Source organism: Ptychodera flava, chromosome 2, assembly GCF_041260155.1.
Source record: "Ptychodera flava strain L36383 chromosome 2, AS_Pfla_20210202, whole genome shotgun sequence".
Lineage (NCBI taxonomy): Eukaryota > Metazoa > Hemichordata > Enteropneusta > Ptychoderidae > Ptychodera > Ptychodera flava.
The window spans coordinates 44785265-44798916 of NC_091929.1; the positions used below are offsets into that span (position 1 = coordinate 44785265).

At 37.9% G+C, this 13652-nt stretch overlaps 1 protein-coding gene across 1 annotated transcript; it reads right to left on the reverse strand.

Moving 5' to 3' along the window:
- Positions 1-2999: 2999 nt before the first annotated feature.
- LOC139148707 (achaete-scute homolog 5-like) lies at positions 3000-10555 on the reverse strand. Its single transcript, XM_070720187.1, has 2 exons — positions 10402-10555; positions 3000-4615 (listed from the first exon to the last, which is right to left on the reverse strand). The coding sequence occupies exon 2, from the start codon at positions 4461-4463 to the stop codon at positions 4011-4013; it is 453 nt and encodes a 150-aa protein (XP_070576288.1). The 5' UTR covers positions 4464-4615; positions 10402-10555; the 3' UTR covers positions 3000-4010.
- Between the last annotated feature and the right edge of the window lie 3097 nt (positions 10556-13652).

Genomic DNA, 13652 nt, shown 5'->3' on the forward strand with positions numbered 1-13652 from the left:
TATTCCTTTTCTCTTCTTTCCTTTCTATCACATTCCATGCCTCGATGCCAATCTTTATCAGAGCGGATGCACAATGTCTTCATGAATGAGAAACGCATTTTCTGCACTCAAATACTCTCGCTTTAGACCCAGTACAGGAAATATATCCTTTCAAAGAAATAATGTACTCTTAGCCAAAGACAAGATTAACTGATATTCAAGAAACTTTTGCCGCACATTTTGATTATAAACATTGTGTTTCAAGGTTGTACGCTCCTTGAAATTGAAAGACGTAAACTTTTGCCAAAACTTTCCGCAAGGATATTTTAAACCATTCCCTCTAGAAATCAAGAATAAAACTCAAGGTTCACAGCACGAATTAAAGTGACCGCCATCCCAGTGTTAACTTTGTGAAGAAAAAAGTGTTCGATTTTCACAAAAATAAGCCGGTGAAAATTTTTTATAATGCTCGAGCTTCAAAATTAACTCAAGTAGGTGGTAGATCCGAGCAGTATTGTAAAAAATTTGAGAGTCTAAGTTTCTGTCCTCGAGGTGTATTCTGCCTTACTGATTTCAAGAGGATCGCTCGATAGTAGAGTGTCTTTCCGAGATTACGACCATAGCTAACGAAATGTCTATATTGTAAACCCAGTTGAATGCTTCGCTACCATAGCCAGAGCGCTGTGCGGAACATATACGTGTAAGCGCTCTATTCGTCATCTTCGAAATAGTATATAAGTATAGCATTAATATACACGATGTACACGATAATTATATCTTAGCTATAGCAATATTCTATGCCACTGTGAGTCGTAATTGTTCAGAAAAGGGCGATGTAACAATTGATCTTATAATATCTTTTTCTTCTAAAAATAAATGCATTTCTGTTGCATTACAGAATCGTCAGAATTCAAGAACTCAAAATTAAATTTTTTGGCTGAAAAGTCGTTTTGTGCTTATACGAAGTGAAAATATAGCATATCGGTTCCGAATAATATGATCATTATCTGCAGTGTTTCTGCGAAATGTTTGTGCAATCCAATCTTTAAACTAAACATACTTCACTTCACTAATAAATATTCTACTGTTGATATGTGTTTGGCATTTTTGGTTTTAAACCGGTGGCTTTGAGACCGAAACAGAACTTGTGCTTTAAGGTTCGTTTAAAAGAACGTGAAGTCGATTACGACTTGTCTTTGATCACATGAATGTCAATATCGACTAAAAATAATTATAAAGAGCATATTTGAATATAGCATATTTGTATTGTTTAAAAAACTGAGTGGACACAGCTAAGGTTTTGATTGAGTCCGGATCTGCACGACACGGAATTGTACAAGCGAAATACTCAAATGTACATGAAAGAAACATCAAAAACAACACGATTTGAGCAAAAAGTTAATATGAATAAATATGACAAAATAAATAAATAAATAAATAAATAAATAAATAAATAAATAAATAAATAAATAATAAATAAATAAAATAAATAAATAAAAGACTCAAATCAAGCAAGATAGAGTGCAATAGCTACAAATGAAATATAATAACTTTTTAAAGCTTTGAAGGAATGTTTTCTGATTGCTCTGTTCTTTCACACGCTGTTGCCGAGGCCGGGTATATTGAAGATACTCAGAAATTAATACAATTAACATAGATTTTACGGCAAATTACTTTTGCCTTTTTTCGGTTCAAAAAACTTGTAGGTCATAAAGACCAGCTTCTTTGTCACGCAATATTTTGCTGCAGATGATATGCATAAAGTCAATCTGCCTGGGATATTTTTCCGTTTGGTCACACACCGATTCAGACCGAAAATCAGTCATAATATGAAAACGTTAAGGTAGACGGATTTTCGAAATTTCAAAATTGTTACAATACGTTCTTTGTCCACTAACCGTGGTAGACTCATTTTGAAGTCTGTAAAGTAAATTAATTTTTCACTGTTTTGTTAGTGCAGATTAAAACTCGATTCCCCCACATAATTAATACAGCAACCGTTTTTGTTTGGAAGATCCCGTTCGGTAAATCTTGGGAACATTTCTCTAATACCAAACAGTTCACGCGATGTCTCCTGAATTTCATCCTTGATTTTGAAAGACGAGTGGTTTTAATGTTTCTCTGAGGAAAGTCTGGGTAAAAAACATTCTGTTTTGCGAGATGTGTATGTCCGTAGAACCGATTCAACAAAAATACTGATAATATTCTTTAAGATTGTAGGGTTTGCCTCAGAAATCAGAGTTTTTGAAACGGCACATCCTAGGCTGACACATAGAAGTACATGCAATGTGAGAAGTGTGGGCTTTAAAATTTCAGATTTTTGCTTAGAATGGTATAGCGATATTTGATGTTTAGTGACAAACACAATGCTTCAAGAAATATCTGAATTGTTAACGCCTCAAAATCTGAAAGACTTAGACTATTGCTCATAATTTCGTCAAAGAAACTTTAAATACTTCTAATTTATTTCATAGTTAAGAATAAGAATTAGGACACCTGTCAAATTTGGTACCAAGTAACAAATTGCCTAAAATTCACCGATATTTTTATTCAATGTATTCGCTTTGTTAAACTCTATGGGGAAAGGTTACATTTTACAAAACAAGACGTAAAACTTCATTCACTTAACAAACTCCAATATATAGTCTTCACAAGTATCATACCAACACGATTGGAAATAATTTGGGATAATTGGATTTTCATATTTTTCAAATTTCTCAAAAGAGTTAGGTGCCGTATAGCTAAATGTTGCAATACTGCAAATTACTCATAAAAACAAGAGTGTACGTAAAAGGAAAGTAGATAAGATTACATTTGTAGATGAAATCGACATTACTTCACCATCCAATTATCCCAAATTAGTTCCAATCGTGTTACCAGCAGAGTATTGCTAGAATCTGTGAAGCCAGCTATCTGTTCCCGATACGGTGCATTCTACCTTCATATACCATCCATAACAAAATCAAAAACTGCAAGGCTATTGGAATCAAGGTAAGAAAGACGGACACAATCAAAAGATATCATACAAAAAGGCGACATTTTATTTCGCATCCAGAAAGACATTTTACGGAACAAGAGTAATACACGAATTTCACCTCAAGGGACTGAAATTATGCATTTATATGTTCGTGAAGAGATTCAATATGAAGCACGTTTGTTTCGGATTATTTGATTTCTTGACATAGAAAAGGGTTTGACAGACGATTTTGTTTTTGTCTCTGATAATTTGCTCGGCCGCTATCCGAAAATCTAAGTCCAAAATGGGACGTTTTTTTGTAAATACGTTTTTTTTTTTGCTATTGCTGCTCTTGGCGACGTCAGGCATATAACACGCCGGTAGCTCCCGCCTTTTCGCTGTCAGTATCGTCTGCGGGTTTTGAAGTGAGTGATTATCAATTGCCTCCATAACGAGGTAGAACAGTTTCACGACTGTGCAGCACTTTACAGTGATTTCGACTTCCCCTTGCCACGGCCATAATCTTTAATCGTAAGTCATTTTTAGAATCATTCGTTGACGTTGATGAATGTTTCGTTTTCTAAATTGCGCCATAATTTACACAAATTTGTCAATATGGTGTTGGTGAACCTGAGCTTCACTTTGGAACATGCCCTCAGAAATAATATGGTTATATACACTTAAATATATCTTAGTATATGTCTTGGCAAGGGATGGTAATTCAGTCCTGTGTTGCTGTCTTCAGTGATATTCACGAAATTCGGTTTATCGTCAATCAAAAGTACAACTGACGGCATCAACTGCACCGCTGTGAAGTTTAACGCATGCGTTCTTCAAATTTCCTCCTTACTTTTCTCGACCAGCCTTTGTTGTCGCATGCGTTTGTTTGCGAACCATAACAACAAACAAATAAACGTCACCGATTCAATGCAAACGATTTATCCGCAGTTGGCTAGAGACACAACATAGCACGTGTGTTGAAATCAAAACCCGGTTGTAAAGTTACAGGGAGGTGATATAAATATTTCTGTGTTCTTAGTTTTGCTTTGCAACGGAAAACTTTCATATGTATTCTTTACGACTTCTTCTCGTTGGGATCGATATTCTGGACATCACTGAGAACATCTTGAAGATGTTTGATGTATTTTATAGCAGCTCTCAGTGTCTCTACTTTGCTGAGTCGCTTCTCTGGGTTATCCATGGGGATGTGTTCCCTAAGCCGTACGTAACCCTCGTTGACGCATCGTACCCGCTCTCGCTCCCTTTCGTTCCGTCGGCGGATAAACGACGGCTCGTAGTCGTAATAGCCGAAGGGATGAGGTAGGGGGACGTAGCCTGGATACGAAGGCATGTAGGAGGATGGGTAGATAGGGTCCAAGACGGCGTTCATAGCAACGTGATGGTCTTCTGAGCGCGGCTCGCCGGTCATCACCAAGGCGTTCCCCGGTGCGCATTCGGTCATCGGGATGCCAAGCTGCACGCACGTCGGAGTGGAATAGGCAACGGGTTCGGTACCGCAATCCTCCATCTTTGCTGAAATAGGCTGAGATGAAAAAATCGTATTGCTTCGTCGCCTCGTGATTATTTTTTTCTAGACAACCTTGTGCTTCTCCTTCATCCGCAAACCTTCTTGGACAAGTGTGGATGTTTTTCGATTATCAAATTCGTCAAATTTTTTTTCTGAAAAAAAACGAAAAATGAAAATAAATTCAAAACATTGTCATCCAAAGATTAAATACACCCTGCCTTTGAGGCCCACTATAATGGCCCTTGATTTTATGTCTCACGGCTAATGGTTCCCTGAATTTATTCATTTTGCCCCATTCGCATGCTGATTAAACAACTTGGGTTTATTAGGGTCGTATACTGAGCCTGAATATTGACTCATGAAATGGAGTAATGAAGAAGAAATATTGTTTTATACTGTTTGCTGGCGCTATAAGATAACGAATTTGATTAGCTTTCAAACAAATGATAAAGGCAGTAAGATTTACAGACTGACAAGCTACATGGAATATAAAGCTGAAATTTTGCTTTGTTTATTTTCGATTCTTTTATATTGCCATGCGTGAAGTTCCGTTGACAAGACCTGTCTAAGTGTAATAAGAATACAAGTTTTCCGTACATTAGGGGTCTGCCCATACACGTCAAATTATAGTATATAATTATATTTCACTGGAGTTTGAGTCAGAGAGAGAGAGAGAGAGAGAGAGAGAGAGAGAGAGAGAGAGAGAGAGAGAGAGAGAGAGAGAGACAGACAGACAGACAGACAGACAGACAGACAGACAGACAGACACACAGACAGACACACAGAGACAGACAGACAGACAGACAGACAGACAGACACAGACCAACAGACACACAGACAGAGTAAGGGACAGGGAAAAGGACTGGGAGAGGAGGAGAAAGGGAGGGGGACAGGGGTGCATCTGCAGATAGACAGATATACACAGATTGAGGCGGACTGAAAAGGGGGACGAAGGCAGGCAAATATCCTAGTGTATACATAATATACAGATATACAGATAGCTAGAGAGACGGACACGAGGAAACGGAAAACAGAGACGGAGAGAGATGAACAGAAATATTCAATGTTGAATATGTAGGGATGAATAGATTTAAATATTTGATAAAAATTATTTGTTGCTCAGTATGCTTTTCGCAAAACTGGTACAGAATAAATGGATAAATGAATGAATGAATGTCAATGTGCCGAACTTTGAATATGATTTCAAGTCATAAAAACAGAAATCGAACACTTGGTGACAGACAAATTGGAGAGAGACTTATTATGGTGTATGTGTATTTGGACCGGTGAATGATACGCCCCCTCGATAAGATGCATGACAGCGGCAGTTCGCACTTGTACGGTAGCGATAACTGTCGCCGCCTGTTTCCTGTCAACATAGGCATTCGGGAAAAATCAAAATAAATAATTCAGATTTCCTTTGATGCCGCAGATTTCATCGAATCAAAATAATTCCAGACCTGACACTGAAGTGTCTCATTTTTTTTATTTCTGCATGCTCTCGAAGTTAGGAAGTTTCTTGCCCATCAAACGTTAACAAACTGAAATACTGCAGAAGATTAAAATGCTGGCCCTGGACTATATTGTCTACCATAATTATAATATGTTTCGCTATTCGAAATCTGAAGCATATGTTTTCCATTTTTGATTTTGATAATTTAATGGCATCAAAAAAGAAAAAAGTTTCAGAAATTGTTAAAATAATTTCTTAGAGATTAAAAGTGCTTATATAAAAATCGTAAATTGTAATGGTCTAACATCAGCCATAACCTCGTTGACCCTTGGACTATAATTTTAAAATTTGAACCTCAAATAAAATGTATACATACATATTCAGTCATTGTCGATTTAATTTTCAAAAAGAGAGAAAAGCGAGTTTTTTTTCTCTTTGGAAGATGAACACGCTCTTTCTAATCTCATATCTGACATCACATTTGACTTTGCCTCGCTGGTGGAAAAGATTAAATACGGTTCTGGTGAAAGAAGGAAATTCTAATGTAGGGTTGTTGTAGATTTTTGCCGTTAATTTCTTTTCAAAACGTTATTAAACCGAACAGCAGAGTTTCCCACACAAATATTGGGAAAATATAACAGCGTTTAGCAAAACCTAGACACAGGTGGGGAAGATTTTTTACCAACGTATACCATTTAGAAATTGTAGCTGTTTCTCGAGCTGTATGCAAAAGTTGTTTTACACTCAGAATATGTTCTTGCGTTGGTTAAATCCAAAACATCACAAATGAAATTCTGTTTCATCCGCACTATTTTTTCATGAACCTGTTTATTATCCGGAAACGTCGAGGCGTAAAGTAATGTCTGACTGGTGAAAGTCGCCCGGGTTAACTTAATTGTAATGTCATACTTGTTTTAGGAATAAATTTTCCAGTTCAAATATTTTAGATTTTTATCTCGGCGTATGATAATATTATCTCTTAGCACGCAGGCCTTTTCGCATCCGCTAAACCCGGCGTCGAGCTGTGTTCGGATTGTGTTTTTTCATAGAGCTTTGATCTCCTTTGTTACTCCACATAAGGTATACCTTCTAATAGATCGTTATCGCAACGGGAAAAGGAATAACCAGCCAGGCGACAATTGCCACATTGTGGCCGTGTTTGTTTTTGTTTGTTTCGGTCTGACGACGTGAAAAGCGAAGAGCGGCATCGTGGTCCGTGTCCTACCCCTCGCACAAAAGCGTATTATGAGAGGGTGAACCCGATACGGCCGCCGTGGCTCGGAATGTCGACATGGCCTTCCGGCCTGGCCTCTCCGAAACCGGCTTGGCGTAACGAAGCAATCCGTACTCGCCACAGAGCCTGGAGTCCAATTATTATGTGCACCGTGGTTGAAAAGAAAGTGCACAGTCCTTTAACACGTTACGTGTAATTTCCTGTGAATGGGTTTTTAAAGTAGAATATGGCTCCAATGGTAACAGTGAGCAAGGTCACACTGAAGGAAATCGCGCGTGGCCTGCTGTCTTGCCGTACGCAATTAAACACATAGATCAAGATTTGTAATCTGCGAAAATCATGGTTCTGGGTGTTTTTGCCTAAATCGCCTGTTGCCAATTTATTAGAACACAAAATAGTCATTCATTTCGGAAACAAAATAGATTTTGTAGTTGTAGAACACATTTATAGCTCACGAAAATTGTGTCATATTAAAAAGTTTTTTTGTGGAAATATTCCCGCAAAAAAAGATTTTCGTCGCTGAATTCGAGTATCGTTTAAAAAAGTCAGGTTATTATTATCATGAGAGAGAGAGAGAGAGAGAGAGAGAGAGAGAGAGAGAGAGAGAGAGAGAGAGAGAGAGAGAGAGAGAGAGAGGCCACTGACAGCCAGACAGAGAGCCAGCCAGACAGACTAACAGACAGACAGACAGACTAACAGACAGAAGGAGAGGGAGAGACATGCAAGAAAGACCATGTAAGAATCGACGAGGTAGTGAAAAAAATGGTCATTGTTTACCGCAGTTACGAATAACATTTAGTATCCGGCGATGCAAGTACACACAAATTGTGCTTGTCGTCACCAAAGAAACCATTGGCATGGTTGAAATATGCGAACAGTCGCTAACAATGGACTTCTGACACAGATTAAATGAACAAGCCATGGTACATTACCATTTAGTAGCCCGATCCTATGAAAAATGTTAAATGGTTGTAAAAATTCACACACTTTTTTCAAACCCCCATGAACGGGTCTGGGTATCAATTGTGAAAAATAACAAACACATAGGGCTGTGTACATTTCAGGAGGGGCGTCACCTACTTAATACAATGTACACAGGCTTTTGAAGTGCCGTTTCCGAAAATTAGCCCGCGTGAAATTAATTGATTCGAACAATAACGAACACTGAGCACGGACAATGCATACATCTTCACGGCTGGACGATCACTTGTCAACAGAAATAATCTGATCGGGGACACGGCTAGGGTTTGCACTTATAGTGAATATGGATGTAAGAATAGAACGTCAGTCACATTCTATCTAAGCTTTCATTGTCTGTAATATATATATATATATATATATATATATATATATATATATATATATATATATATATATATATATATATATATATATACACACATACGTACAATGTTGATACGAACAGGATAGGGAAGACAAAAGCACAGAAAAACATGGACAGACATGGGCTGACAATTAAAGTGAATCGTGATTATGTGGTAACGGAGAGAGACAGAGCGAGCGAGATATATGGAGAGGCAGACATATACAGACAGGAGAGCAGATAGGAGATGGGGTAATGAATGTAGAATGATATATACACAACATTTAAGTTTGACATTTTCCGTCTTAGTGCAGAATACGGAGAGGCTAGCCACACAATCTGTACAAAAAAGAGCGGAACGCTGATATTTGGGTGAGACTTCAATGGGGACTGTCATTGGTTTCCTCCACAAAACGCTTATTTTATTGAATTAACATGCTGTCCATGATTAACGGGAAATGAACGATGACTGCAAAGCATTGAACGTTGAAAACAAATTATGATTGCGAACAAGCAACGCCAATTCTCGAAGTTTTCCAAAAAAATTCTGCATGTCTATAGCAGTTGCCATCCAATCAGATTCAGAGTGTCAAAGTATCTATCAAAATATTTTTCCGCAGGGTTTCCACACCAAACAGTACATTTTTGGAGTTTTGTTTGAATTGATTATCAGAATATAAGGAAAGCAAATATTCACGTGAAATTAGTGCAACTTTTTCAGATATCAACTATTAAAAGAATTCTTCAAACATATAAAATATTAGTGCGGATCAAGTGAGCCTTTCGCTGATATATTTCATTTGTCATGACAACATGCTTTGCCGCTGAAAATTAAAATTTGAGAAGGGGAATAGAACGTTAGTTTCGTTTACTACATCCTGGATAATTATCTGTGTTCTTAATATGGTGTGATTAGTTGTGATAACAAATACGATTGAAAAACTCTTAAGGCGCTAATACACATAAACGGAAAACGAGTGTTGTTTCAGTGCGGGTAGAATGACTTTTCATTCACTGTTTGAAAACACACTGGCAAAGTGGCGGTTTCGGGTAGGGACTCGCTGTTACCCTTGCATATAGAAATGTTCTTCTCTCTTCTCGTGTAGTTTTAACGACAATTATGTATACCTCCATTTTTTGAAAGGGTGCAATTTCCAAAGGAAGTGTCGTAGTACACAATCCGAGCATTTCGAAATTTCACGAGAGCACTCGGCGAATCTCCTGGTCGAAGATCTCAACACCGGAGAACTTGTCATGTCCGACGGAGTGTCTACGCCGCATTTCAATGGGTTTAGAAATTTAAAACATAGCAGTAGAAGTGTGATAATACAAAATATCTACCGATACCTAGAATCGATGAAAGGGGACAAAACTTCCTGAATCACTTATTACAGGTTTATTAAGAGTAAATTTCATTTTTCTCGTATTTTACGAGCGCTACGAGAGCCAGCATAGGCGAATATTTCGGGTTTTTTCCCATTTGTGTAGCAGTGATTCATCGCTAAATGTCTGTACAGATATTTCTTATTAAGAGCATATTTAGTATGGGATCATTCTTATTATGTATTTTTACGGGTATCTTAGGGCTGGTAACGGACTGAAATGAAAAACCGAAGACACCTCCGGTGTTCTGAAAATTTTTAAAATGTAATCGTAACCAAGAAGGTTTTGCCGGACACACCGAGCCCTGGACGTTCCGACGGCTTTGTAGCTTTACAGCAGTGTCAATGAACAACCAACCGTGTGGATTTCGAAAGTCACGGCCGTGGAGTTATAGAGTGATCGCTTGACTTAGCATAACAAACAAGCGCTTCGCTTGGAACAGGTAGTACAGGCTTAATGGTCAACTCGGAAACTTAAGTTAACAAGAAAACAAATCTATGTAACTGTGCTAGCATGTGATAGAAAATATTTTTGGTATTCTTACCTTTAATTTGAGCCGCAAATAAAGTCTCAAAACTGCACTTCAAACGGTTTTCACCTTAAATATTGGCCGCATGTGAGGGACACGTTTGCCAACAACTGAAACGGATTACTTTAAGTCAACTACTTATACTCAATTCCAAGCGTGACGAATCCGACCCGCCGATTATTGACAGTCACGTGATCAAACCAAACTTTGCAATCTTCCATCCATCAAGATATTGGATGCAAGTGACCGAGCATCATGTTTGACAGTAGGGGCAATTTTTTCAAAGCAGGTAGGATTATGGGTGATTTGCTGGCGTGATATGAGAGGACTTAGATGCAGATCACGTGACCACTGTGAAAACACTTTGTCATCATTAAACAAAAATCTATATAATTACTTACATCAGCATATGCTTATACTCAATAGAGACGTTTTACAAACCCAACTCACCGGCCCATAAAATATTCACAAACCTACGAGTTTTTTTCCGCTGGCCCTGGTGTAGGACAACCCGGAAATATTTTTTGGATCGATTTAATATGAGTAATACTATCTCGTTTGCTGTAAGTTTGCGTGCAGCGACATGGTGTCTCTACTTGGTTAATGCAGGTAAAGTTTGAAGGGATGAGGGGAGGCGAGAGACGGGAACGTGAAGTGTGTGAACCGTGAGCGAAGTAACCAGTCTGCGTACTGTAGTAAGGTGTTGTCATGCCGGCACTGGATGGAGACACGGGCTGAAATTGTAGAAGACTTTATGTTGTGAAATAATTTCAATTTTGGTAGACATAAAATATAGTACTGCATATGCGGTTTGACGAACACCATGAGACGAATACACCATATTTACGTATATATTTATAAAAGGATATCTATATACGTAACACACACACACATACACACACACACACATATATATATACATATTACACACATATATATACAATATATATATTTAACAAATATATATATTTAACAATATATATATGTACATATATATATATATATATATATATATATATATATATATATATATATATATATATATATATATATATATATATATAAGTTTTCAGTTTGAGTGTAAGAAAAATGTGATATACCTTATCGAGCTTAACTGTTATTTTAACATTACTCTGAGCCTAACACACCAGCGATTAATAATAGTGCTATGTGTAGAATTCGGCGTATTGCTAACAGCAGCAGTAGCAGTCAGATATTTCTTCTACCCTCTCTTACCCCCCCGTTTTCGCTGCAAGATAACAAAGTGTCTGACGCTGGGCAACTGTATACACAGTCTCGGAAAATTATTTCATCGCTCACTTAATGTATCATTCGGACTTTGGCGAATAGAAAGGACGGCTCGCTGTGTTTACTCTGCGCAGCGTAGCACAGCGCTGCCGTGTTTGAGCAGGATAGTGTTTCAAGTTCGTAGCCGGATCGATTCGCCGTTCAAGCAAAGGCGGCGTTCGCCGGACGTTGTTATTCGAGCCCCGTTCAAAAGGAGAAAGGCTGGTTCGGGTATCGTTGTTCAACGCATTGATACCATTATTATCATAAGTTACTCAAATCGACTAACTTCAATCGACGTGTTTTGACCGTTTGACACAGCCCTTTCAAAAGAACAATCACGGAACTGTATGCTCTGACACACGAGCAACTCTAATAAGAGTGCGTGGATTAAAAACTTTATAAGTTAAAAGTTAATATGATTACCAACGTGATATTCAAAAAAGGCAGAGTTTAAAATTATGAACAAGTTATATAGAACGATACAGCAGGAACTATTTACTGCAAATGTAAGTCAGTATTTATCACAAGCACTGAAACCTCGATCGACCCTGTGTCGACATCAGTTTATGTCCCCTATGATTTTAGTTTTAAGTCATTTTCAATTTCTTGATAGTGACAAGTTGAGAGAGAGAGAGAGAGAGAGAGAGAGAGAGAGAGAGAGAGAGAGAGAGAGAGCTAGCACACAGAAAAGCGGATGTAAACAGATACAGAAAGAGAGTTCGAAGCAAACATCATGAGATAGTCAGATCAAGAGACATACACTAAGAAAAAAAAACACACGCACACGATACATACATACATACATACATACATACATACATACATACATACATACATACATACATACATACAGACAGACAGACATACATACATACATACATACATACATACATACATACATACATACATACATACATACATACATACATACATACATACATACATACATACATACTACATACATACATACATACATACATACATACATACATACATACATACATACAGACATACAGTACATACAGACAGACAGACAGACAGACAGACAGACAGACAGACAGACAGACATAGACAGACAGAGAAACAGAAAAATGAGGAGACAGACGGATATTTCTGACAGACAGATAGGTAAAAGCGCTTGGGAGAAATAAAGTCAGGAAAGGAAATAGACAGACGAGCATTGACAATGAACTGTACAGGAAGTGACAGAAATAGATTCTGTCACTAAGGCAGACTGTCACTGAGAGATAGGCGGAGAGAGAGAGAAGAGAGAGAGAGAGAAAGAGAGAGAGAGAGAGAGAGAGAGAGAGAGAGACAGAGAGAAAGGCAGAGAGAGAGAGAGAGAAAGCGAGAGACACAGACACAGACAGACAGAGAGGGGAGGGAACACGAAACTTTAAAGTCGCACACAAAGAAAAATAAAGGCAAGAAGGAAGGTACAAAGGATATTCAGTCGGACAGAAAGGCTAACAAAAGAGAATGGGACTTTCGGACATACATACACGTCAGTTGGAGTCACTAACATTGTGAATTTTATTTCCTTGTTTTACTTGACGAGAGTCGTATGATATTGTGCATTTGGATCACCACCTTCTGACTATGTAAACACAGTAACTTCGTCTACCCAAGAATGACAAAAATGGCAAACTTGCACTCCGGAACGCCAAGATAAAGTGTGTAAGAAACTACTAGCTACCTTGCGACGGAAGTATTGATTGTAAGATCTGAAAAATTTCTCCTAAAGTCACTTATGATATTGAAGTCCAGATTTCGATAACATCGTTCCAATGTTATCCTTTATGTCAAATGTACAGAGAGAGACGTCGCAAAGAGGAAGAAGAGCTATGCATGCAATGGTGTTAAATTCAACATCTCGCCTTCTTCACGATCGCCACCAAGTTATCCTCCGTCATGGAGAAAAATCCACCTGCCAAGCTGTTCATATTAATATCTCTTCGAAACAAGGATTCCATCTT